Source organism: Artemia sp. Qi Xiang Cuo, chromosome 16 (genome assembly GCF_049724085.1).
Source record: "Artemia sp. Qi Xiang Cuo chromosome 16, ASM4972408v1, whole genome shotgun sequence".
NCBI classification, from domain to species: domain Eukaryota; kingdom Metazoa; phylum Arthropoda; class Branchiopoda; order Anostraca; family Artemiidae; genus Artemia; species Artemia sp. Qi Xiang Cuo.
Genome location: NC_142809.1, coordinates 48978933 through 49006724, shown reverse-complemented (window position 1 = coordinate 49006724; position 27792 = coordinate 48978933). Strand labels below are relative to the sequence as shown.

At 36.1% G+C, this 27792-nt stretch overlaps 1 protein-coding gene across 1 annotated transcript in view; it reads left to right on the top strand.

Annotated features, from left to right (window-relative positions):
* The window catches only part of LOC148943040 (uncharacterized), a 187234-nt gene that overhangs the window by 81667 nt on the left and 77775 nt on the right, over window positions 1-27792 (top strand). The window contains exon 3 of the mRNA XM_089102541.1: window positions 12138-12257. Coding sequence (XP_088958667.1) covers window positions 12138-12257 — 120 coding nt within the window. The remainder of the gene's footprint in view (window positions 1-12137; window positions 12258-27792) is intronic.

The window sequence follows — 27792 nt, the reverse complement described above, 5'->3', positions numbered from 1 at the left end:
AAGGCCTGGTTGACCACCGCCGAAGTGTCGCAACGCCGCCAGAGCACCATAAGCGCGGCGCTGCCGGCAGAGGTGGCAGCGTTCGGCTGACTTTGAATTAATTTTGCGGCAATCGTTTATTTCGTCAACCGTAAAGTCGGAGCTTTTTTTCTTGTGTGGTAAAGTATTTCGATTTTCCTGATTAGGAGTCAAGCAGGGCTTGCCCCATCCCCGAATTATCGGGGGTTTCCCCGAAAATCTATGTGTCACCCCGAAAAAAAATTGGTTCACCGAATCACGAGAAATCACCCAATTACGGTACCACCCCTAGTGATTTATCACTAGTGACTATCCCTGCCAAATATTACATTTTATACCATAATTCTTCACTACTCTCCTGTTCGTTAATTTTCGTCTCTTGTGTTACTATGCATATAAGCCAGACAGATACAATCGCAATATACACGGTTCTTCATATGTTGACAAAAGTATCATCCTTATAAAATTAAATAAAAAAAACAGGTTTTTTTTAACTGAAAGTAAAGAGCAATATTAAAACTTAAAAAGAGCAGCCCTTATTCCGTATATGAAAGGGGCTGTCCCTCCTCAACGCCTCGCTTTTTACGCTAAATTTTTTTATTGTTTTAAAAAGTAGAATGGCGAAAAAGAGTCAAACTTTAGCGTAAACAGTGAGGCGTTGAGGAGGGGATAGCACTTTTTATATACGGTATAAATGCTGTTCGTTTTTAAGTTTTAATGTTACTCCTTACTTTCAGTTATAAAAACTTATTTTTATTTAATTTTTGAACGTTTTTCAAGTAATACAGGTTTGATTTTGGCTCACCGTGCAGGAAAAATTAAAACACAATTTGCAAATTAATTTTGGCAGATTTATTCCAGATATGGAGGGTCTCCCCTCTTCAATACCTTGCTCTTTACGCTAAACCTGTTAGCATATTTAAAAAAACTTCCTGTTTTAATTAAACAGCCCCTTTGTTTCAATTTTAGTAAACAGTCAAACTTTAGCGTAAAGAATAAGGTATTGAGGAGGGGGCAACCCTTCATATATGACATAATTTCTGTTCGTTTTTCAAATAATGCCGGTAAATCTGACTCACCCTCTATGAAATATACCCCTCCTCCTCACGAAAAACTCCTCCGTGGAAATTTCATCCAGCGTAAAGTGCCCCCCCCCCGTCAAATTCCTTCCAGACAGCTTCTTCCTCGCTGAGAGTCCCCCCTCTCTATAGAATTGCTTGTGAACGATTCATCCTGAAACATTCTTCTCAGCATTTTTTCATTGGAATAAGATGTTAATCTCTAATCGGCTTCTCGATCACTCCAGAAATGCCTCCTTCCTTGGAAATTATTTCCCAGAAAACAAAACGTGCAGAAAATGCCCCTGGATAGTTCCCCCGGAACATCTCCATATAAAAAATTTGGCAAAGAGAATGTAAGACAATTCAAAAGAATTTCCCATAGTATTTCTACCAAAACCCCACAGGTTAACATTTCCCCTTGAATACTCTCTCATCAGATATTTCCCTTCCAAAGGAAGATTCTCACCTTAGAAATTCACCCAAAGCACACCCCCCTCTTCCAAAACAAAAATAAAATGGTTATATACTTTCCAATAACAAATACTATTTGTAAACAATGGGTAAAGTTCACAACTTGTAGCCCTTCCCCCTGGGGACTTTGGTGGGTCATTTTATACCTAAAGACATAGTTATTAGATTTTTAGACTATGCTGAACAAAATGGCTATCTCGAAATTCTGATGCGGTGACTTTGAGAAACATATGAGCGTGGGAGGGGACCTAGGTGCCCTCCAGTTTTTTGGTCACGTAAAAAGAGCACTAGAACTTTTGATTTCCATTCGAATAAGCCCTCTCGCAATATTTTAGGACTACTGGGTCGTTATGATCACCCCTGAGAAAAAAAAATACGCATCCGTGATCTTCCTTTGGACAGAAAAAAAATTCCACATTTTTCCATACAGGAGTTTTAAATCTCTACAATAGATTTATCTGATAAGCTAAATCTGATGATGTAATTTTCATTAAGATTCTATGAATTTTTAGGGGTGTTTTCCCCTTTTTCGAAAATAAGCCAAATATTCTAAGGCTCATAACTTTTGATGAGTAACGCTAAACTTGATGAAATTTATATATTTAAAATCAGCATAAAATTTGACTCTTTTGATGTATCTATTCGTACCAAAATTGGTATCCGCTCTTTAGAGTTTCGGTTACTATTGAGCCGGGTCGCTCCTTACTTACAGTTCGTTACAAAAAACTGTTTGATGAGATTAAACCATTTCAAATGCTAGAAGATTCTTACATCATTCGTAGTCAAGAATTTTATTTTCAAGCGGAACGCATACACTATGTAGATTCAGTTGGATTTGGAAATTGATAGTCTACTGATTTTTGCGACAGTTTTGTAGAATTTTGTCTTTTGCTATTTTTCGATACATTTTCTTAATGTTTAATAAAGAATTATTGAACGCCTGATAGATTAAAGAAATTGTAATCTTCTTACTGAAAATTTTACCTCCCCCCCCCAAAAAAAATGGGGAATTGAAACGGAAGTGACCCCAAAAATATGATCTATAAGAAAATTGTATGTTATTGCCTATAGGGTGGGGGATAGGAGCTATCATTTTCAATGATAATAACTCATTTTTTTTAATTAAACCCAGGGATGCCAAAAAGCAAATTATTTTTTTCATTTAAAGCGGAGACGGAAGAAAATGATATCAAATTCCCTGGGAAACCATAGAAATATTTTGATAGACCCAGGGCCCTCTATTGCGGCTTGTTCATTGTCGTGGATATTTTTGGATAGGCTACTGGCATAATTTGGCTTCGTATGTGCTCCCTTTTAATAAGATTTTCTGGATTTTATTGAATGCCACGGCGAATCTATAATGTATAATTGATGTGGTCCTTGAATTTGCTCCATTTCTTCTCAATCTCTATTTTGGTGCAGTTAGGACACTGATCAGTCGGGGTTGCCTCCTCGGTGTCGTCTTGAAGGACAGCGAAGTGGTTTGAGAGTTCAAGGAAAAATGTTCCTAGGTACTCATCTACTTTCAGCTTCGACACGTCTATTTTCTGGTTTGGCATAGTAGTCTTCCTTGAGCTAAGTCTGTACTTTAGCCTTGTCTTCAGCAAGAAGTAGTCAGATCCATTTTTCAATCCCGTGTCAGCACCTCTGTGCACTCTCGAGTCCATCACCATGGATTTCCATCGTTGGGATATAAGGAGATAATCTATTTGGGCCTTTACTCTTCCATCGCGGGATTCCCATGTATACGCATGACACGGCTTGTGCCTAAACCAGGTGTTAGCCACAGCGAAATTGTTCTGCTTTACGAACAGCAAAAGCCTGTTTCCATTTGTGCACCTGTCTCCACGGCCGAGCTTGCCGATCGCCTGTTCCGAGTTATTCAGCTTTCCACGGATTCTGACATTGAAGTAGCCTCCAATTAGGAGGATATCTTTCCGGGGAATCTTATCAATGACTGTCTTGAGGTCACTGTAAAACTGATTTTTGCTGTTCAGTGGCATCTCTTATTGGGGCGTAAACGCTAAGGATAGTCAGATTGATCGTGCCACCTTTAATTCTTGCCCGTACGATTCTCTCAGACACCGGCTCATATTCGATGAGCCCAGTGACTGCTTTGGAGGACAACAGGATACCTACTCCTGCTTGGCCAGATCCATCTAATAGTCCCGAGTTATAAAAAGAGACTGCCTTCCCAGCCGAGGATTCAAGGGTCAAGATGTTACGTCCATTTAGTCTCGTCTCAGAAAGGCACAGAATATCAAGGTTATAAAGATAAAATTCATCAGCTACAAAAGGTTGTGTCAATGAACATTTAATCTAGCCCAGGTTCCAGCAGCCGATGTTCAGGCCTTGTCTTCTTGATAGGACGTTAGCTAGCATACTTTTTGACGAGAGCGCCATTCTCGTCGCATCGCATAATACCGGGGATACCGTAGCCAAACTTTTCATCATCATATTTGTCATCATCATTGAGCGTTTCTTGGGGATAAGGTACACCACATGGTCCCCAGTCTTGCGGTAACCCCAAGTGCGTTGGCCATCACCTTGCTCGGCGCGGAGCTCAGTAATGTTTACACCCCTTCACCACTTTGAGGTGCGCTAGCGCATTTCCTATGCAGCCTGTAAACCGTGGCCGTGGAACCCACGGCCACGGTTAGCTAGCCCTTTGCTCCCACCTAGAATTAGCAATAGGCTTCAGAAGGGTTTAGCAGGATTGTGTTCTGTCCCCATTTGTGTGGATTGTTTTGATTGACTTTGTCCTAAGGAACACGGCAAAGGCTTTGGGAGAGTTTGTAATCTAATAGGAAAATGATATTCTTTTAGACTTAGTTAATGCGGATAATGTGTCCTGTTTGAAATGTCAGCAAAATGAATGAGTTTTCAGATGTATAGAAGATTCTGAGTTCAAGCATAACCTTGAATATTAATGTTAAGAATACTAAGTCGTTTAGATAAGGAATAAATGTAGACAAAGGGGCCATATTGGGTAACCAGAAGATTCATTTGGGGGAAAGCAATACTTATTTAGATAAAATTATTGCTAAGGATGGTTGATAAAGTAAAGATGTGAAAAGTTGAATAGCCAAGTCCCAGGGTGTTTTTTTTTTTCAGTTAAAAATAGGTAGGAAGAATAGGAGAACAAGTCTGCAAACTAAGATTAGAATGTTGAAAGCTGCAGTGACAAAAATGATCAAGTATGGTGCTGGAACATGGGCACTTGGCAAGAGCTATAATGATATGTAGGCGGAGATAGCTTGGACACAGTTTTGGTTGAAGGAGATATCATCCCCTCGGACCATTTACTAAGGACCAAAGGAAAAGAACTTCCTCCTCTAATGGAACGGGAAGAGGTCGCAAGGTTAGATCTAAAGGAAATTGGAACTTCTTAGGATGGCTAAACAGAGAAACTTTGAATGCATTGAGATAGGGGAGGGGCGTGAGTAGGTGTGCAGATCTCTGTTGGCTTAGAGTTCCAGTGAGCTGTTATTAGTAGGATTAGTAGTATTGGGTATCAAGACTCAATATGATACTTCTCAAATGTATCGTTACTTGGGTAATAACGACTTATCGATATCTGCATGTTGTAGGGAAAAATAAAGCCAGAAGTGACAACCGATAATTAACAAAAATATTATGTGTTTCAGAATGTTAATGTAAAGAGATTTTTAGCTAGGCTGAATTTGAGTTTAATTTTTTCATCCGTAACAATTTCCGGTGATTGACTTTACATAATACTTGCTATTCATTTTTCTTTCATGATCAGCAGTCTGTTGCTCTTAAGTGGTAAGGGAGAGAAACTCGAAATTTTTTGGGTTATGTGAATCGTGAAACGGGCAGAAAAGTTCCAGTAAACTTTTTGAAATATCTAGTAATCTTAAAAAAAGGAACTTTTTTCCCACATGTTGTACATGGTACAAAATCAAAACTATCCTAGCCAGAAAGTAAACTTTTTTTCAGAACAATTTTGTGGCGTTCTCCTTCGGAAAATTACAATTGTCTCTCTGAGAACAAGAGAACGAAGTTCTATATCTCTTCTAGATTTCTTGGAAATAGTCTTAGAAAACTATTTTCTAATAATAAATCAAAATTCTGATTTTTTTTCTGAAATTTTGGGCTTGATTCCTTTTGTGTATAACCGAGTGATACTACGAAAACAACGCAAGATGGTATGTACCGTCTTATATACTAAATTGCTATGTTCACTTAGAAGTAACTTCCAAAGTTGTCATGAAGCATGAACTTTTTTTGATATCCTAGAAGTAACTTTTCTAGACAAGGTTGAATTTTTCCCTAATACAGGTGAGAAACAACAGATCTTGATCTTCTAAGAACTGGAGCCTATGTTTATTTTCCAGAAATAAAGTTATTATGTAACTACTTCTATTTTTAACCTTTGCTTCTATGAATCCCCAATATTTTGTATGCGTAAAAACAGGGACATAGCTACAGTATCTTATTAGGGAGGGGGGAGGGGTGCTATTGATGTAGGTGCTATTCAAGCGGTAGGGGAGAAAATTAACTATTTAACAAAACACTTTTTGGTAAAAGTAAAAACATTATGCAGTACATTAAAAACAATAAACACACATTAAAAAATCATAAATGTAAGTGCGGGTGCTCGGCTTTTAATAAAATTGTCACTAATGAGCTGCTGCAGACGACAGTAGTATAGCTTAAACAAGCGTTAGCGTAAATTATAGCGTAAACTGGACTTATTCAGAGTTTCAGAAACTCATTCAACTCCTGGGGTATGGTTCAGAAACCATACCCCAGGGGTAGGAAGCATGAAACTAGGTGATATAGAATTTAGGTCTCCTGATGAATAAGGAAGCTGCTAAGTCTTGTTTAGGCAGGGAAGGTATTAGTCATAGAATACTAATTGCTCATTTTATGACTAAAAAGTTCGAGGTATCAGTTATAGTAGAATATGCCCCTGTAGAACCAACTGACGAAGGTACTAGTGACTCAGATGAATTTCACTTACAACTACAGGAGCAAAGAGACAGGGTCCCAGGTAGAAATATGGTGTTTTTATTAGGAGACTTTTATGCCCAAGTTGGTATAAATAGGAATAGATAGTATCCTAGCGTAGGTAAGTCTGTTGTAGGAAAAGGAAACAGTAATGGGTACTAACTCTTTTAATTTTGTTTGTATAACAATCTAGTTATAACCAATACGGTGTTTGGTCATAAAATGACTCATAAGTTAACAAGGTAATTCACGTGATGGTAAGACAGCAAACCTTATTGATTATGTTATAGTAAATCGAATACTGGCAAGATCAGTACAAGATACTAGTGCATACAGGATTGCTGTTATTCATGTTAAAAGTAAAGATCACCATCTAGTAGCGTCAAGGATAATATCAAACTAAAATTTCGGAAGGGTACCTACCTCTCGGGAAGTTATGCTGTTAGTAGACTCCAGGACGAGAATTTGAGAGAAACTATCCAGGAACAGTTGAAGGCTAAACTTGAGAGTTTAAAATTTGATAATGCGGAAGATGGTTGGAATAATTTTAGAAAAATAATTTGTGAAGTTGTTGAAGGTGTCTTAAGGAAGAAACCAATGACAGCAGCAAAGAATATTAGTGAAAAAGCTTCATGTTTAATAGAAAGGAGAAAGGACTATCTGACAAGAATTCAAGAAAGACAAGAATTATCAGAGTGATAGATCACACGAAAACAAAGGAATGTAAAGAAAGTGGAGAAAGCATTTAAATGTGGACTTAGGATTTGGGTACTAAAAATAATAAATGCAATTGTTAAAGATTTGGAGGACGTTACTAGAAGATATAATAGATATATATTGTCTTGGTATGTTCACAAATTAAGAGGGAGTAATCAATCCAGACTTGTCCGGGTTAAAGATAGGAATAGGGCTACAATTAGTGATAAAGAAAGAATTAAAGAGAGATGGGCGGAACTTTTTGAGAATTTGCTAAACCGAGATAGACTTGCAGGAAAAGATATAGAGGACAATGAAAAAGTTTGTGATACCTGGGATGTGAGGGAAGATTTGATTTGTGAGGAAGGATTAGCGACGGTACTAAAAGAATTAAAAAATAATAAGGCTCAAGGTGCTGATAATGTGGTAAATGAGTTTCTTAAATATGGTGGCTCTGAGGTTAGAAATAAGTTACTCATGATTGATTATGAATATGATTTTGAAAAAGGGGAAGTACTTAGCGATTTTAGGAAAACCCTAATTAAACCACTATATAAAAAAGGTTATAAAAGTGAGTGTGGTAATTATCGAGGCATTAGCCTGGTCTCTGTAGGTAGTAAATCACTTAGTAATATGATACTTTTTAGACTGAGAGATGCCGTAGACAAAGTTTTAAGAGAAGAGCATTGCGGTTTTAGAAAAGGTAGAGGATATGTCGACCAAATTTTCACTCTTAGGCTAATGGTATCTGTAGGTAGCAAATTACTTAGTAATATGATACTTTTTAAACTGAGAGATGCCGTAGACAAAATCCTAAGAGAAGAACAGTGTGGTTTTAGAAAAGGTAGTGTGTCGACCAAATTTTCATTCTTAGGTCTGAGTTGTCAAACAACTTTGGTCCTCAGTCTTATAGATTATGAGAAAACGTTCGATTCTGTTGATAGAAGAGCTTTAGTAAGGGTTTTATCTTTGTATGGTATACCATAAAAATACATTAAAGTGATTAGTGTTATGTACGAAAATAACACTGCTGCCGTTAAGTTGGGAAATGAGGTTAGCAGCTGGTTTTGTATTAAATCAGTAGTTATTGAGGGTTGTGTATTATCCCTTCTTATGTGGGCCATCCTGACTTACATCTCCTTAAGGAGTGCGGTGTTAGTAATGGAAAACTTTATACTCAAATGGAGAGGAACCCGTCTCCCACATTTCGGTTTTAGATACGACTCATTCACTTTAATTTAGAAGGTGAGCACACCGAATAAGGTGACAGTGGTTTTGCGAGTTCAGGGTGCTAGAATAGGTTTAAAAATTAATGTTAAGAAGACTAAGTCACAAGGCCTAGGAATAAGTGAAGATGAAAAGGGGACGTTGGGTAACAAAGAGATTGATCAGGTGGGCAGCTTCCCTTACCTTGTTAAAACAAAAAATCGTGAAAAAAGGAAGAAAACTTCCTTTCTTCGAAAAGTGTGTTCTCAGAAATTACTTACCTTGGTAGTATTAATAATAAAGAAGATGGGGGCAGTAAAGATGTTAAAAGTAGAATAACCAAGGCTCAGTGTGTTTTTTTCACAGTTAAAAAGGTTTGGAAGAAAAGGAAGATAGGTCTGCAAACCAAGATTAGAATACTAGAAGCTACAGTGATGACAGTGATCAAATATGACTGTGAAGCATTGGCGCTCCAAAAAGTGGATGAAGATATGCTAGATGTTTTCCAGAGAAATTGCTTACGAATTGTTCTTGGTACCCGGCTTACTGACCATATTTCAAACAATAGGCTGTACACAAAAAGTGGTTCAATACCGCTCTCTAGGGCTATAATGAAAGAAAGGTAGAAGCGGCTAGGGCACGTTTTGCGGATGTAGGATGACAGATTGCCGGAAGATTTTTCTTTTCGGCCAACCGTCTAGAGCTAAATGGAAAGCAGGTCCTCCTCGTCTGGGGTGGGAGGACGTCATACAGAAAGATTTAAAGGAAATTGGAATTTCCTGGGAGGGTGTAAGAAGGGTGGCTCTGAATTGACTGGTATGGAGGAGGAGCGTGCATAGCTGTGTTGGCCTTAGGCGGCTTGGTGCTGCAGTGAGTATTTAATAGTAGTAGCAGTAGTAGTAGTTGTAGTAGTAAACAAGCTTTCGGGTGGGAAAAGGTAAATTTCGTATACACTCGGCTATTTTCAGCCAGATTCACCATACTGCAGTGCTAGTCCCCCCCCCCTCCACTGTCCCCCATCCCCACGCCCAGCAGAGGATGCTCAATCTCATAATTTAACCAAGCTCTATTCTAATTGACCCGGGTATCGCGCTATTTATTTGCTCGTAATTTTGAATTCATTTTGACTCTGTAAGATTTAACTTATTGTACTCAATTTAAAATATATGCGATTTATTGAAATATTATATATGATTTTTCTATTAAATTGATTTGTTTGAGGGATTCGTCGATTTATATTAATAAATAACATTGATATCAGCGGGCCAAAGTCGAAACAAAAATCATAGGCAGCGCAATAGTGCTGTCTAAGTAAAGATTCAGATTAAGTCACAGTATTACCACAGCTGTGAAACATTATATTGTGACATATTCCCCACATTTAAATAGCAACTGTATTTTAAATTTGAAAGTATTCGAAAAATAAAGTTAGAATTATTAACTTATTCATTGGGTATTGTTTGACAAGGAATATCCAGAAAATCTGAACAATTCTTGCCATGATTGTGGCAGAACCCTTAAATTAATTAAAAATTGCCAGGGATGCCAATTGGAAGGAAGAATTGACTCCTATATTTTGAAAATTACCTTGCCCTTTGTATCTAAAAAAAAAAAAAAATAGATTCTATAACAACTACACAAAAGTTTTTCTTGCGTAAATCAGAGTAAGGGGGTAAGAAAAATCCGCTGGGGTGTTACAGTCATTATCATTTTTATGTATAATTCCCTTCACAAGTAAATCACTTCACAAGTCTCCTAGTGTCGCATAAAAAAAACTAATAACAATAGAAAAAGAGAATGGGTTGGTACCACTTATACGTGCACAGAAAATTTCTAAATTGTGAGAAAAATATAAATTTTTTTTTAATTCACTTTGTTCTATTCTCAGACGACATTTCGTACGGCCTGATGATTCAGAGATAAATGTCCCACAATAAGTGCTGGCGTTGTGTGAAATGCAACCAATTTCAGTCATAATTCTTAGCACACTTATGTCAGTTTTTTTTTTGGAGCTTGTTAAAAGAAATATTTAGGAAAGTGAAAATAGCGAGAAGTCACCATGGTATTGCACATAGAGGCAGCTTAACGTTTATACGTTAGTATGTGAATCCTAAACGCAAGAAATAAAACGGTATCAGCGCTTATTAGGCATATCAATAAAAATAAGAGAATCGGAGTTTTAATTAAATACTGAAAATAAAAATTAAGACAATTAAAAGATTCCTGGAGCGGATCCCTCTCTAACAAATTCCATTACCAAACTACTATCGATTTGGCTTATCTACTTATAGTGCGAATATCATTTTAAAAAGTACCAAGTCTTATTTTCTTTTTCAATGATTTCTTTGCGATTAAGGAAATTATATTTACTGTATATCAATCTTCTTATTTTTCGATGATTCCATTTCTTTCCTATTTGCAGATGTAGAGGGTGTATTCATTTCCACTTTTAAAAGTTTTAAAACAAGAGAATCTAATCTTGAATTGATAGATTTTAGGAAGTACAAGCACCTTAAATATCAGGGAAAAAATTAATCTTAGCAAATATGGTGAAACAGGAAGTGTCGAACATTTTTTGATTTTGCCATTCAAAGGCAGTATATTTGGAAACATAATAATATGAAACATATTTTGAAGTGTAGTCCTTATGTCAAAATGAGCTGGATCAATTAAAAAATCATTATCTGCTCAAAATCAAGAAAAAATTTGACACTTAAAACGAGCAACAGTTTTAAAGTTACTTAATAAATTATAGTTTTTCCAAATTATTGAAGGGGGGCAACTGCCCCCTCCACTCACCGACGCCACTGTGTAAAACTCCGTAGCTTCAAAGCTTCACTTTTCAGAAATAAACTAACTTTAAATACTGACAGAACTTTATATTATCTGTTGAACAACCTAAGCAAAATTTTCGTATCATAAATTTTCAAAACAGAAGTTCCAATTTTTTTTTAATTCTGTGATTTTTGTTATATTTTTGACGTTAAATGTCAGGAAATGTAAGGAAGGAAATATGTACTCTTCTATATGTAAAATGAATCGTACTCGTAGTAATAAGAGTTTACACAATGATTAGTTGATGGATGTTCCTTTACTGTAGTAAATTTAAAAGGTGAACAGTTTTAATACAGATATAAACAAAAAGACGTGGATACGGAACTGATTTCAAAAGTTCTCTAATTACAATTTGACCTTACAAACAATAACCTATACTAATCATAACGCATCTGAAAACGTGATACGTGATACATGATACGTTTACTGCCCACGAGATATAGTTGCATGTATTTTTCCACAACTGGGACCCATGGATCATGATTGCTACAGCACCCCCTGGAGGCTTAGTTTATTCTATTACCCATAGCATTTGTATAATAGCTTTAGAGTGATTTTTTTGTCTTGAAAACAATCATTCCCCATAACAGCTGACAAATTTTAAAACAGCCAAAACAGTTGTAAATGCTAGATAAAATTATGTTTTATTTGACATAACAAGCTTCAATGAACAATTGAACTTGGGTTTAAGAAAAAAGATTTGGAGGAAATGACTTTAAAACACAAAAAATTTAGGTGACGGAAAAAAAATTGACTTAGTCGTTAGAATTTAGAGTGAATACTTTGAAATGAGCAGTAGTTTTAAATTAAAAAAAAAATCATTGCCCATCAGTTTATCAGTAAATGATAATTCTAAAAACTATTTTATGTTTCAAGGCATCTCTTTCTCTGAGTGTTCGTTCGTCAGACAACTTACTGCGGACTTCTGATCCAAGAAATGGTAAATGTAGGCCTTCGCAGAAGTCAGGTTACAACGCAAGAAGTGCGAGAAAGCAGGTATGTGAGCCAAAATATGTTTTCTTGAATAATTATTTCATTTTTAGATTGACTTCTTCTTAATTGGCCAAGTATAGTTGGTAAGCGTTTTACAGTGTGGTCACAATTTTTTTTACCATGCTTGTCTTCTTCTTCCTTCTGGGTTTAGGTATCTAGGTCTTCTAGGTCTATTTCTAGGTTAATATTTTTACACAAATGTAATACATGGTTTGGCTAAGTTTGAATATTTGCTATGGTTTCATTAACCCATGCCCATAGGCTCAATGGGTCCATTACGATGGGTAGCCCATTCGTGTTGTCAACCCATGCAAGAAAAAAAAAAACTTGGAGAAGCAGCACTGCTTTTCGAGACTAAGAGCTATCATTGACATTCTTCAAGTGAATGGTAAAGATCTGTCCCTTGCGAGGGAACGTCACTATCTAATCCATTTTAATGAGAGTTTGTTTGATGACAATCATATTCACCATGCTTTGAGTTCAATTTATTGAAGATATAATTTACTGCTCCGTTAGTACAGTCATTGCTCTTTTGACGTTATAATTAACTTTTCTTTAATACAATTTTTGGCTTGCCTCTTGTTTGCAATCATAAGTTTCATGGACATGGTCAACGTCATCTTAAAAGAGAGTAAAACGTTTAGCATGTAACGCATAAAGTAGCATAGTACTGAATTTTACGCGGACTTTTGTTTGCCAACGTTTTATCATATCCATCTAGGTGTGTTACGGCGCAACATCACTTATACTGGCGTTTGCCAGTACAAAATGTTTGGCGTTTGCCAGTGACAAAATGTTGTTTTACTCATGTTGAAACAAAAGTACCCAATCTGGGAAAGTAAACTTTTTCAGAACAATACTGTCAGAACAAGACTTCTGAGAAGTAATCTGAGATAATTTCTGAGAACTAAGGAACAATAATTCCGTATCTATTCCATATTTCTTGAAAATAATTTGGAAAAGTCAATCTCGAATGCTAAATTCTAACTATTTCGGGTTGTTTTCTGAAATTTTTGGTTTTTTGCCTCTTCTATTTCAATCGAGTAATACCATGAAAAGCGCACAAGATGACAGGCAATTTCCTATACAAAATTCTTTCCTTCAGTTAGAAATCATCTCCAAAATTGTCATAGCATCAAGCTTTTTTAATATCATAGAGGTAGCTTTTTTTTCTAGACATGGTAGATTTCTGTTTCAACCACAGAGAGACAAATCTTGATTTTCTAGGAACTGGAAGTGACACTGGTTTTCCAAAATAATCCTTCTGTGACTCCTTCTACTCGGAAGTTCTGATTAGGAATATTCTGTAAATTTTGTTTAATTAGAATGCCCTTTTCAGAAATCAACTAACTTTTAATAGAACCTCATATTATTCGATAACCTAAGAAATATTTCTGTACCTTCGCAAATTTTTGAGAAATATTACAGGAAATCCTGAACTTGAAAAAGAAGTTCCGATTAATTTTCAAAAATTTCTGATTTTGTTGTTTAGTATATATTAGATGTTCAATGCCATTAAAAGTAAGCAAAAAGAAATGCATTCTTCTATATCCACAAATGAACTGTGTGTAAAGAAATAAATTTTGATTAATGAACCTTAATGAACCTTAATTTCACTAACCACTGCAAACAACAGACAGTCTTAATACTGATAATGTACTGATAATACTGATAATGTAGATTCAAAATTGGACAATTACTTCGGAGACACGGAAGCTTCTCAAATATTTGTTTCACCTTACGAATAATAACTTACAAACATCCCAACACAGCCCCAAATGTGATATAAGAGTACCCTCATGTACTACCCCTAAAATACTGTTGCATTTGTTTCTCCACAAGTGTGACCCTCGGGTGACAATGTGTGCAACACTCCTCAGGGCCTTGTTTGACTCTTACAAGTCTACATTGTTGTGGTTCTCACTGTGAGGGACTCCTTTCTCCAGATGACGAGGTTTTTGTGGCATTTTCGGGCTTATTTTACATGTTTTACTGCCTAAGTGACAAAACCTGTATGGTCCCCCTGACATCAGCTAAGCTCTTTGCGTATTAAATTTTCCTTTGTTTTTGTTTATTTCTGTTGTTTGTTTGTTTTTCCGTAATATACGATATTTTACTTGAAATAAATCTAATTGTATTCAACACCGGTGCCAGTAACCTTTGAAAGTATAAATGACAGATCTAAAATTCTATCATTACGTCTGATAAAACTGACAATATTATAATTTATATTTTTGCTGATACATAAACTTTCATAAGAATGATCGTAGAACTTGGTGACTGATTACGCACTATTATTTATATCTATAGAAGACATCGTTCAATTTTTACTACCAAAATTGCCTCAAATTTTGTATCACATTTGGCAGAACTACACTGGAAATCAACTGAACAATAAAAACAAGATGCACTTTGTCTAAGAATCCTACGAATTTGTTTGATAAAGAGATACGTAAGAGTTGGCTATCTGTCAAAGTCCCAAATTAAGGATATTGGGAAATCTCTCGAGATCTTGAGCTACGTCTTGAGCTCATCAGTCACGAGAAATCTTCAATGTCCGTTTAGCTCAACAACATTCAAATTAGCCCCACACAAATCAACTCCTGTTCAATTCAATCCAATAAAGTCAGTCTGTGTTTAACTCATCTCGCGTTTATTTCAACCTCATAAATTTCCCCAAAATTCACCCTACTCAACTCAGCACCACTTGAATCATTTGTACTCATCTCAAACTTCATTAAACTCAAAGTCAATTCATCTGAATTCTTATGAAGCTCAATCCCTTTAAAATCAGCCCCATTTAGCACAATCCTCACTAAATCAACATCATTAAACATAGCCCCTGCAACCCAAACTAATTCAGCTTAACCCCTTTCAACTCAACCTCATTCATCGCAGTCCCATCCACATCAGCCTTCTTTCAACTCAACGCCCATTCATCTCAACTGTCTCTTACTTAGTCGTAGCTACTGCTGCAATCAAGATTTATCACCTAACTTCATTTATAGTCATTTTTGGTTTTGATACGACTCTTTGGGAGTCTTAGTTTAGCTTTCAAGGTGTGAGGACCTCTGTTACAGAGAGATTCGGAAAAAAGTGGATGTATTGCTTAGCTTTCAGTGAACAGTGATAAAAGTTAAACTACACTGTCGACAATAAAGTGCAGTACAGGATGGCACAAAATCCATCACATTATTCGAATTAATCTGTGTATTAATCACCAGCAAATTATGAAAACAATCCAGCGTAATTTAGCTTCCCAAGGCAAGACCATAATTTTTGTTAACCGGGTTTCAACAAAAAAAGTCGATCAACAAAAAAGTGTCCTTGTATTACTGAGACTTCTGAAAAAGGTCTTCGGAAACGTTAAAAAAGTCCCTGGTGGGAAAGATAATGTTAGAGAAATATATGACCGGATCCTGGTTTTGCACCAGACTGTAATAGAAGAAAATTCGAAACTTCTCCGTAACAAAAATAAACACCTTCAAAAAATTATCAAACTACAGACCGAGTTGCAAGAAATTCGTCAAAGTTCGCCCATCATTCAGAATCGTGCCCGGTCGTATGCCAGCGTAGCAAAAGGGCCCGAGTCGCATTGCCTGCTCCTCGAACCAATTAGCACTACCCTAAAGAATCAAGATGGAAGGAATAGATCTCAGAGAAATCAAAATATTGAATAGGTTACCAAAGAGATATCCCAAGTGCTAAAGGGGGATAACACAAAGTTTGCAGCAAAGAAAATTTTACCGCGACGAGGAAGTAAATATATTCTTGAAATGCAGAGCAAAAATTACTTAGATGAAGCCCTCATGGTTTTAACGGGACAATCTGAGCAGTTACAGTTCAAACCAAAACCAGTCACGAAGCGTCTCCCACGAATGATAGCGAAAGAAATACCAGGTTATATAACACGCAAAGAATGTATGAGTTGTGTGATGGACTCGAACCCCTCAGTTAAAGACCTAGTAGCGAAAGGAGAAACTTTCAAAGTTAATAGTGTTGTGGAAAGAGGAACGAGAAAAAACGTGATTATTGAAGTCAGCCGGAAGGAAATCCTTTCAAATCGCGGACTTAAGTTCGGCTTTTTAATGGTTGATTGCGAGGATCACATGAACATCATTCGATGTACGAAGTGCTGTTTCTATGGACTGAATTGTTCTGTTTGTAAGGGGGATGCTGCGTGCTCAGGGTGCATGGGTAACCATGCTTACGAAGACTGTGAAAAACCGTTTACAAGTCGCCCGGTGTGTCGGTCATGTAATAAAAAAAATATCAAATGTAAGCCACATACATCCTATGAATTTAAAAAATGCCCAATTGCTCGCGAAATCATGGACCGTCTCAAGAAGAACATTCAGTATAATTGAATGATCAAAATGATTTACATAGTGCAAACAAACTGATATTTTTTCAGATTAACCTTCAGCACTCATATAGCACAGTGGTTCAGTTTTAAAAGAAACTTTGCGACTTAAAACCAGATGTGTTATTGTTACAAGAACCGTATGTCAACAAGTTCGGAAAAATAACACGTGTACCAAGTGATTATGCAGTATTCTCAAAGTTTGATTTTGAGAAAAGATTTTTCAGTGCTGCAGTATTAGTTAAAAAAGAATTCAAGTGCGATATGCATTATGATGAGTCTACAAACGAGTGTGTCACTATATCTATTTATTTGAAGTCAAGAATCACTAGAGTGTCATCAGTATATTGCTCCCCTTCGCTGCAGTCCTTAGATTATCAGCGGAGTATTTTGGATAGAATGTGTAATTCTTTTTATGTGATAGGTGGGGATTTTAACGCTAAATGTCCAATGTGGCTAAACAGTGTTTCTACAGATCATAAAGGAAAAGAATTAGATGATTTTGTAACCTCTAAACAACTTGTTGTTACTAATTATCCTGATTCACCCACATATGATCATCATTATTCTAGCCCAGATGTAAGGCTTGTAGCCCAGATGTTCTAGCCCAGATGTAACGAATACACAACTTTTGACATATGTTGAAAATTGGCGAGTCCTACAAGACCCTTCCTCACTGTCAGACCATTTGTATATAAGTTTTGATCTCAGTTTTAATGATGAGATTAGAGAGAAAAATATGAACCAGCGATATAATTTTAAGAAGACTAATTGGGACGTATTTAGTGCTGTTTTACTCAACCGTATTGGTGAAGTTTTCGCACGGAATCTGGCTTCAAAAGAAGCAATTGATTCAGCCGTTGATCATTTAACTAAATTATTACAGAATGCTATAAAAGAATCGACTCCTATGTGTAATAATAATTTTTCAAAAAGATATTGCCACTGGTTGACACCACAATTAAGTGAACTAAGGAGATAATATAGACGTAATTTGAGAATTTTTAAAATATTAAGATCTATAGAAAGCAAATTAAATATGAAAAATGCTAAAAGTAAATATAAGATGGAAATTTTGAAGGCTAAAAAAGAAGATTGGAGGCGTTTTTGTGAAGAAAAAGGGACTACGGATCCGTGGAATACAATTCATAATATTTGTAGGTTGAAGGGTGGGACTACAAAGCCTATCCATATTAAAAAGAGTGATGGTACTTTTACGAATTCAATAACTGAACTCAACCCTTTCCCCTTTCAACTCAACCATTATTGATGTTAAAAGTAAAGATCACCATCTAGTAGTGTCAAGGGCTAATTTAAAGCTGAAATATTGGAAGGGTAATTACCTCCCGGTAAGTTATGATGCTGGTAGACTCCAGGATGAGAATTTGAGAGAAACTTTCCAGGGACAGTTGAATAATAAACTTGAGAGTTTTACTTTTATATAAGTGGTTCACGAAAGATGAGATATTAGATGACAATAGCTATCATCATATAGTTCAACAAGAAGTAAAGTAGATATTAGAAGAAGATGTAGAAAATTGCGAGGATTTTCAGTTTCAAGACCTTTTAGAAATTACCAAAAAATTAAAACCAATAAAAGCCCCAGGCCCAGATGGAATCTTAAAATTAATTTTGAAAAAAAAATATGGATGTAATTACACCAACTCTTTAAAAAATTTTAAACGACTGTTTGAAAGTTTCGTATTTCCCTAATAAAAGGAAAAAGGCTAATGTGATAGTAATAAACAATGTTTGGTCATAAAATGGCAGTGTTTTGTCATAAAATGGCACATAAGTTAACATGGTATTCATGAGATGGTAAGACAGCAAACCTTATTGATTATGTTATAGTAAACCGAAGACTGGCAGGATCAACACAAGATATTAGGGTATATAGGAGTGCCGTTATTGACGTTAAGAGTAAAGATCACCATCTGGTAGTGTCTAGGGTTAATTTAAAGCTGAAATATTGGAAGGGTAATTACCTCCCGGTAAGTTATGATGCTGGTAGACTCCAGGATGAGAATTTGAGAGAAACTTTCCAGGGACAGTTGAATAATAAACTTGAGAGTTTTAAATTTGATAATGTGGAAGATGGTTGGAATAATTTTAGAAAAATAATTTGTGAAGTTGCTGAAGGTGTATTAGGGAAGAAAGCTAGAACTGCAGCTAAGAATATAATTGAAAAAGCTTTATGTTTAATAGAAAGGAGAAAGGACTTGTACAAGAATTATCTGAGTGATAGATCGTATGAAAACAAAAGAAATGTAAAGAAAGTGGAAAAAGCATTGAAATATGAACTAAGGACGTGTGAAGTAGAGGCCATTGATATAATTATCGAAGATCTGGAAGATGCAGCTAGACGGCATAATAGTAAAATATTGTGCTGGCACGTTAATAAATTGAGAGGGAGTAGTCAATCTGGACTTGGCCTAGTTACAGATAAGAATGGGGTCGCAATTAGCGATAAGGAAAAAACTAAAGAGAGATGGGCCGAACATTTTAAGAATTCGCTTAATCGAGATAGAGTTGCAGGAAAAAATATAGAGGAAAATGAAAAAGTTTGTGATACCTTGGATGTGAAGGAAGATTTGTTTTGCGATGAGGAATCAGCAGCAGTACTAAAAGGATTCAAGAATAATGAGGCTCCAGGTGCTGATAGGGTGGTAAATGAGTTTCTTAAATGTGCTGAGTTCAGTAATAAGTTACTGAAAATTATGAATATGATTTTTGAAAAAGGGGAAGTACTTACGATTTTAGGAAAACCTTTATTAAGCTACTTTATAAGAAAGGTGATTAGAGTGATTGTGGTAATTATGGAGACATTACTCTGGTCTCTGTATGTAGCAAACTACTTAGCAATATGATACTTTTTAGACTGAGAGATGCCGTAGACAAAGTTTTAAGAGAAGAACACTGCGGCTTTAGAAAGGGTTGAGGATGTGTCGACCAAATTTTAATAATAAAAGGTTAATAATTGAGAAGGGCCTGAGTTTTCAAACACCTTTGGTCCTCAGTTTTAAAGATTATGAGCAAGCACTCGATTCCGTTGATAGAAGAGCTTTAGTAAAGGTTATATCCTTGTATGGTATACCAGACAAATGTATTAAAGTAATTACTGCTATGTACGAGAATAACACTGCTGCTGTTAAGGTGGAAAATGAGATTAGAAGCTGGTTTCGTATTAAATCAGGATTTAAGCAAGGTTGTGCTCTATCCCCCTTTGTATGGATTATTTTGATGGACTTTGTTTTAAGGAGCACAGGAAAGGCAATGGGAGACCACGGAATCAAATGGGGAGGAAAAAGTCTCCTGGACTTGGATTATACTGATGATTTAAGCATCCTATATGAAAGTATGAGTAAAATGAATGAAGTTTTAGAGGTTTTGCGAGTTCAGGGTGCTAGAATTTGTTAGAAAATTAATGTTAGGAAGACTAAGTCACTAAGGCTAGGAATAAGTGAAGATTAAAAGGTGACATTGGTTAATGAAAAGATTGATCAGGTGGGCAGCTTCACTTACCTTGGTAGTATTATTAGTAAAGATGGTGGGAGCAGTGAAGATGTTAAATATAGAATAGCCAAGGCTCAGGGTGTTTTTTCACAGTTAAAAAAAGTCTGGAAGAATAGGAAGATAAGTCTGCAAACCAAGATTAGAATATAAGAAGCTACAGTGATGACAGTAGTCAAATATGGCTCTGAAGCATGGACGCTCCGAAAAGCGGATGAAGATTTGCTAGATGTATTCCAAAGAAATTGCTTAAGGATTGTTCTGGGTACCCGGATGACTGACCGTATTTCAAACAATAGGCTATACGAAAAATGTGGTTCAAAACCGCTCTCTAGAGCTATAATGAAAGTAAGGTTGAGGTGGCTAGGAAACGTTGTACGGATGAAGGATGACAGATTGCCGAAGATTGTTCTTTACGGCCAACCATCTAGGGCTAAACGGAAAGCAGGTCTTCCCCGTCTGGGGTGGGAGGACGTCATAAAGAAAGATTTAAAGGAAATGGGAACTTCTTGGGCGGGTGTAAAAAGTGAGGCTTTGAATAGATTGGGGTGGAGGAGGAGCGTGCGTAGCTGTGTTGGCCTCAGGTGGTTTGGTGCTGCGGTTAGACCCCGGCGCCTATGAGGGATGACCGGTGGCGGTGGGGCCACAAAAAGCGCGCCATGCCACGCGTGGCGCATACCGGCGGCGCGCCGCCAGTATGATGTCGGCAGCGTGCCGGCGGCACGATCAATGTTGACTGCAAACATTAATGTTTTCATCAGTCTTTCTCAAATCAGAGCTCAAATTTACAACAGATTCGAGCCTATTCATGAGTTCAGAAATTAACAAGTCGGTGGCTGGAAACTGGTCTTCTTCGTTATTCCTCAAGAGAAGTAGGAATATGGTAGAAACGAAATGGCTGTGGCGTTTCAGAACCCTTGCATAATAGTTGAATTATCAATTAGCTCTGTATTCTTAACATAAACAATTATCAAAATTAGTATTTTTTTTTCATCGAGCATTACTACATACAAAACTTCAAATGCCGTATCACAAAATTTGTCAGTTATCTGGGTAAAAACTTTGAATATAACTTTGAACTTAGAAGCTTAATTTTTTCATAATGATCTTTGCCTATATCTGTTTTGTCACTTTTAAAACAGTTGAAATGGGCGACTTTGATATTGATTGTTTTTTTTTTTTTTTTTGGTGTTTTGGATTCCTAAAAAGCCTTCTTGTATTAAAAACTGGTTTTTAATAAAAACTTAAAAAAAAATAAATTTTAAAGTTTTTTTGGCTCCTTTATAGAATATACATCATGCAGGCTAAGGCTGAACTGCTGCTTTTTTATTGCTTTTGGCTGCTCTTTTGGATATTATTCATTTTTTCTTTTGGGGATTCATTCCAATTTATAAACTGATAAATACCTAATATGAGTCAAGTTATAAACTGCATCTAAAAGGATTGAATTCATCAAATTAAAAAATACATGATGAACACTTTACATGAGAACACTTCAATTACAATGAAACAAAAAACGCTTAATGGTTTGTTTGGTATGAAGAAAAAGGAAATTCCAGGTATTTTCTTAGGTAAAAAATGAACAGCTCGTCCGTTTAAATATAATTAAATGAAATAATATGCCGACCGAAGTAGCTCCAGGAAGGTGTTGAGATTTTCTTCCTAGTTCGTCACTTTTAATCCAAGCAAAATGTTGGGACACTTAGTATCAGTTATTGAGCTTAAGCTTTGACTTCCAAATGCTCACAAAAATCACCAAATTTAAGAAAGTCGCAACAATAAGTCACCTGTGGTCAAAATACTCAAAGACTTCTCTTTGATCCCCACCCAGGCTCAAAGCTTCTGCTATAGTCATTTCCATGGAAATATCCAAAGATTTTCTTTTTAAAATAGCTTTCAAGCGTAGTTAGGGGTATTTAGCCTGTTTTGCTTTTCTTCAAAGCTTTGAAAAAAGTGTTATAATATTCCAAATGTTTCATTTGTTGTATTTGTGCATATTTTTGGCAATCATTTGTGGGTTGATCGAATTTTTTAAACCACTGTAGATACCCAAGAACGTTGCAACATCTAGTACCCTGAGCTCATAAGACTGTCAAAGACTCCTCCTTAAACCTCCGAAGTTGAAAGCTTTTATTATGACCTGGCTTGTTAATGTAACTTGAGCACTGGACCAAGGGCACCATTATCACTCGAGCGCAACGTTACGTGGGGATGTCGATATCGATTTCGTCACACCATTTCGTTTTAGTGTAAATCTGACTGGTTCTTATGAATGAATGTTTTCGAATTAAACCCGTTTCATCAATAAGAAAGAAAACGGGTTGGACGCATATGTCCCTTTCTCTTTGGACGATAATACTATGTAAGTGCTGTATCAAGTATAACTCACGAAAATCTTGTTAATTTTTGTCAACTTTTCAACTTTTTGACATCCCTGCTTTCAATAAAACAAAAAACAAGGTACTATCACTTAAATGTAATAACTCCCTACCCCCCCCCCTCCTGGATGCCATCTTGATAGGATACCGTCACTGCTTTAAATAAAAAGAATTACTTTATTGGCATCCCTGCTTTAAAAACAAATCGATATATTATCATATAAATATTATAGCTCACTACCCCTCCCCCCCTCTGGATACCACCTTGATAGGATATCGTCTCGGCTTTAAGTTAAAAAAAAATTAACTTTTTGGGATCCCTGCTTTCAATAAAAAAATTTTCGAGATATTATCACTTAAATGTAATACCTCCCTACCCCCCCTCCTCTGGATAATACCTTGATAGGATACCGTCTCAGCTTTCATTATAAAAATAATTTACTTAATAATTAACTAAGTCACTATATGGTTCAAACAAACACGCAAAATAACGTTAAACAGCTTAGTGTTCCTTGAAAAAAGAAATAGAGGGTATGAGTAAAGGGGTACAAAGACAACAAAAAATGTCAAAATTATTCAGATATACCTTAAATTATTTGAAAACTGAGTAATAGATTCGCCGTGGCATTCAATAAGATATAAAGAACCTAATCAAAAAGGAGCCCAAGCTCAAGCCAAAATAAGCCAGTAGCAGACGAAAGCTTACGAAATGTCTAAGAAAGTGGACACGTCCTAATGGAGGGACCTTGGTCTGTTAAAATATTTCAATTGTTTCCCAGGAACCTTGATATCATTTTCTTCTGTCTCAACTTTAAATGAAAAAAATAATTATCTTTTTGGAATTCCTGCTTTCAAAAAAAAATGAGGTATTATCATTTGAAAATGATAGCCCCCTATCCCTCCCTCCATAGGCAATAATTTACAATTTATTTATCAATAATATTCTTGGGGTAACTTCCGGTTCGATCTTTAATTCCCTAACCTTGTACATAGCTTGTACAAGCTTAGTCTATAGCTAAATTTTGTCTCAATAGAAGGTGTTTTTTTTTTTGGGGGGGGGAGTAACAATGTTGCAGAAAGAAGATTGTATTTTCTATCAGGCGTTCAACAATTGAGTATTAAACATTAAGAAAATTTAAAAATAAGAAACAAAAAAAAGTCTGCAAACTTACTATTCAGCTGTAGAAACAATCTGTCGGCCGTCAATTTCAAAATCCAACTGAAGGCTGAAGCTGTACAGTAGTGAATGCGTTCTATAATTCTATTCAATTTGAAAATAAAATTCTTGACTACGAATGATGTAAGAAATAGCGATTGGGAAACTGCATTTGAAATGATTTAAACTCATTTCATCAAGACGATACTTTTTTTTGTCAACCTATGAAGAACTGTGCATATTGCAATATTTGCAATTGCATATTGCATCTGTCTGGTTTTTATGCAAAGTAACAAAAGAGACGAAAATTAATGAGCAAGAGAGTAGTGAAGAATTATGGTATGCAAATTAATATGTGGCAGGGAATGTCACTGGTGATAAATCGCTAGGAATGGCACCGTGATTGCTTGATTTTCGGGGATTCGGGTAACCAATTTGTTTTTCGGGGAAATACCTGAAAATTCGGGGATAGTTGAAGCCCTGCTTGATTTCTAATCAGGAAAATCGAAATAATAAACCACACGAGAAGAAAAAGCTCCGACTTTACGGTTGACGCAATAAAGAATTGCCGCAAAATTAGTTTAAAGTTGACCGAACGCCGCCACCTCTGCCGGCGGCGGCATGCCTTCGGCATGCCGGCGGCGATACAACACTTCGGTGGCGTTTGACTGGGCCTCTCTTCGGCGGCGTTCGGTCGATCTGCTAGCCCGGCGCCAGGATCTAGCTGCAGTGAGTTGTTAGTAGTAGTAGTAGTAGATTGTAATAAATAAAAAGGGTAAAAAAATGACGATAATGCTCGATCGTATCGCCCTATAAGTCTACTTTCTAATTTAGGAAAAAATTTTGAGAAGTTAATAATGGGTAGACTGAATAATTTAAGTAATGATAAAAATTGGATTTCCGATTATCAGTTTGGTTTTTCGAAAAATAAAAGCACGGTAGATGCGGCTGATAATTTGGTGGCTATGGTTGAAAAAAAATAAAAATAAGAAGTTATTTACATTGTGTATATTTTTTGATATAAAAGGGGCTTTCGATAATGCTTGGCATCCAGGAGTTATTAAAAAGTTAAAGGAAAAAGAATGCCCTTTTGGCTTACTAAAATTAATTCATAGTTATCTCTCAGATCGAACAGTTGCATATGAAAATGGAGACTTACATAAACTAGAAAAGTCATGTCCACAAGCTGGAATTCTATCTCCTTTTCTTTAGCTTGTTAATATTAATGATATTCTTGAAATTAATATAAATGAAAATTGTTTGTTCAAGCATATGCTGATGACATATGTGCTATTATTACAGCAAAGAATGTAAGTACACTGGAAAAAGTAGCAAATAAGATTTTCGAGAGTTTTGACAAATGGGCAGTAAATAATAAATTAACATTCGACACATTAGAAAAAGAGGCCGTCTTATTTACAAATAGAAATAAAACCCATCACATTAATTCAGTATTTGGAGGCGACGTTATTGAAGTTAAGGATAAAGTTCGATATTTGGGAGTAATTTTAGATAGGAAACTTCTTTGGACAGAGCATGTAACATGCAGAATTAATGAAGCTAAGAAATATTCGAGTCGTCTTTTAAGCGCGGCAAGGATGACCTGGGGCTTAAAGCCTTTCGCTCTTACAAAATTGTATAAGTCAGTAGTTGAAAGTACTATTTTGTATGCGGCTCCAGTATGGATTGAGGTCTTAAGAAAAAAAATATACAGAATATGTTACAGTCAGCACAAAGATGTTCAACCCTTAGTATTTCGAAGTCGTTTAGAACTGCTCAAAATCATGTTATTACGGCCCTTTCTGGGGTCCTTCCAATCGGTCTAAGAGAAAAGGACGTCCCCCTTTTTGGCCAGATATTGTGCATCCTAGTTTTCCTTTAAATATATATTCCGTTGATCATAGCGTTTTTATCGATGAAATAGTTGTTGAGTTGCTAGGAGTTGAGTTTCTGATGGAAAATTATTTTTCAACTTTCCAACTGAACCGTAGTGTTTTAAAAAATGCTCTATATAATAAATCGTGTGTAATATTTAAAAATTATATGAGTAGTTGGCCTGCTAGATTTTTCAAATGTAAAGAAGATTTAATTTGTGCGCAAAAACTTGAACCAAGTTATATTTTAACTCAGTTTATAACAGGCCATTTGAAACTGAATTATTTTTTACATAGAATAGGCATGACTGATAGCCCAACGTGTGAATGTGAATGCATAGAAAACCTTGTGCATGTCCTGTATGATTGTCCTTTTTATGTTCGTCAGAGGTTTAATATGATTTTTGAATTGAGAGAATATAATGTTAGCTTCCCTTTTGATTTAAGCTTGATAATTGGTGATAAAAATATTAGGAAGATAGTGAAAAACATCCTGTAAAGCACAAATAGATTTGATGTTTGAGGTTATTGTGAAAGTTTTCTGAGGATGATTTGGTGAATGTGTAGTTTTTATTTCATTCTGTATAAATTTTTTTTTCAGTTCGTGTAAGTATTTTAGTGTTTGGGTATAAATGTAGTTATATAGTATTGAAGAGTGAAATACCTGTTTGGTGCAGTCACGTAATAAAATCATTCATTCAATCAATCATACGACTCTTTGCTTTTCTTCGGAAAACGATGTTTTTTTTAAAACCTTTTAAATTAGTGAAAAAAAGAAGTTTTGACTTCAAAAAACAGTTTTTCTTACCTCATTATACGAATCTATAGGTTAACACATTTCTCCATGTCTACCCTGGATAAAACCAGACTGGTCATACGCTAAACAGTGGCAAAGAACGATAGGATCCACACCGTATTTTTAGTACTACCCATACTTCTGAGCACATAAACGGTCCCAAGTTTATTGAAACCACAAATTTTTTTTATATGAATGTCCCTCAGGGACACCAGCAGTTGGATGGGGTAATACCACTCTGGAAGTAAAAAAAACTAAAAGGGTTTACAAACAAGAGACTAAGAAATATTCATATTAATTTATGATAAAAATTAACTTTTTTAATATTTTCCCCACCCTCCTGGAAATGTTTTGGCAGTACTCATGACCTTTTGCGCCGGTAAGCACACGAATGTAATAAATAGGTTTCCTTACCTTATTTAGACCTTAGTTCCTCTGGCACCATTAGTGCCGCATAGGGTGTAGACGAAGCCTCTATACTCGTCCCGGAGTGATACTACTGTGGTGACATTTTCCCATTCAGGCACTAATAAAGTCTCAGCTATCCTCAGGTGTCGGTCGTATTCTTCTGTTACCTGGTTTCCAGTCATAGGCTGTCCAAGGAAAGCAGCCTTCTTTCATGCAGAGAATATGTCCTATGTATGTCCACATCTTCTTCCTTAGAACAGCAGTAATGAGAGATTTCCCAGTCCTATTATGAACTTCAGAGTTACTAACTCGCTGTCGCCAGCTTTTATTTAAAATTCTCCTTAGGCACATATTTTTGAATAAAAGAATTCACTTTTTAATCTGTTGATTCATTTTCCAGAACTCACTAGCGTAGAGGGGCTTGGAGAGCACATTACTATTGAAGAGACGTAACTTCAGTCACAAACAATATTTGATGCTCCTCCAAATGGGCTTTAGTTTGTTACAAGCTCCGGTTGACTGATTAATTCTTCGTTTAATCTCGGTCATTATTTGATCATCACTATTGATTCAGTACCCAGGTATTTGAAATCCTTCGCCTGTTCTAGATTTGTATTCTTGTGATGCTGAAGAAGTGGTGAGCTTGCTATGTGCATACTCTTTGATTTGTCATCGTTAATGGTTAGCTCGACTTTTTCTGAATTATTTATAATTGCGTCAAGTAGCTGCAGTAACCTCTGTTTAGAATCTCCCAGCAAGACTACGTCATCCGAATCAGAAATCCGAATCACAGAGTTGCTTACTGCTAATTTTTGCACCATATCCAGAGTTTTGTCTTAATACGTAGTCCAGTATAACTACAAAAAGGAATGCGGAAAGCACACAAACCTGACGCACATCAGACATGATCTTGAAAAATCTGGTAGTGGCATTCCCAGTTCTGACGCAGCATTCAACCTCTTCCTATAGGGAAATAATCATTCTCACTAGTTTTCTGGCTCCCCATAATCTCCAAATAATCAGGTCTTGTGGACTCTCCACAGATTCTCAGTC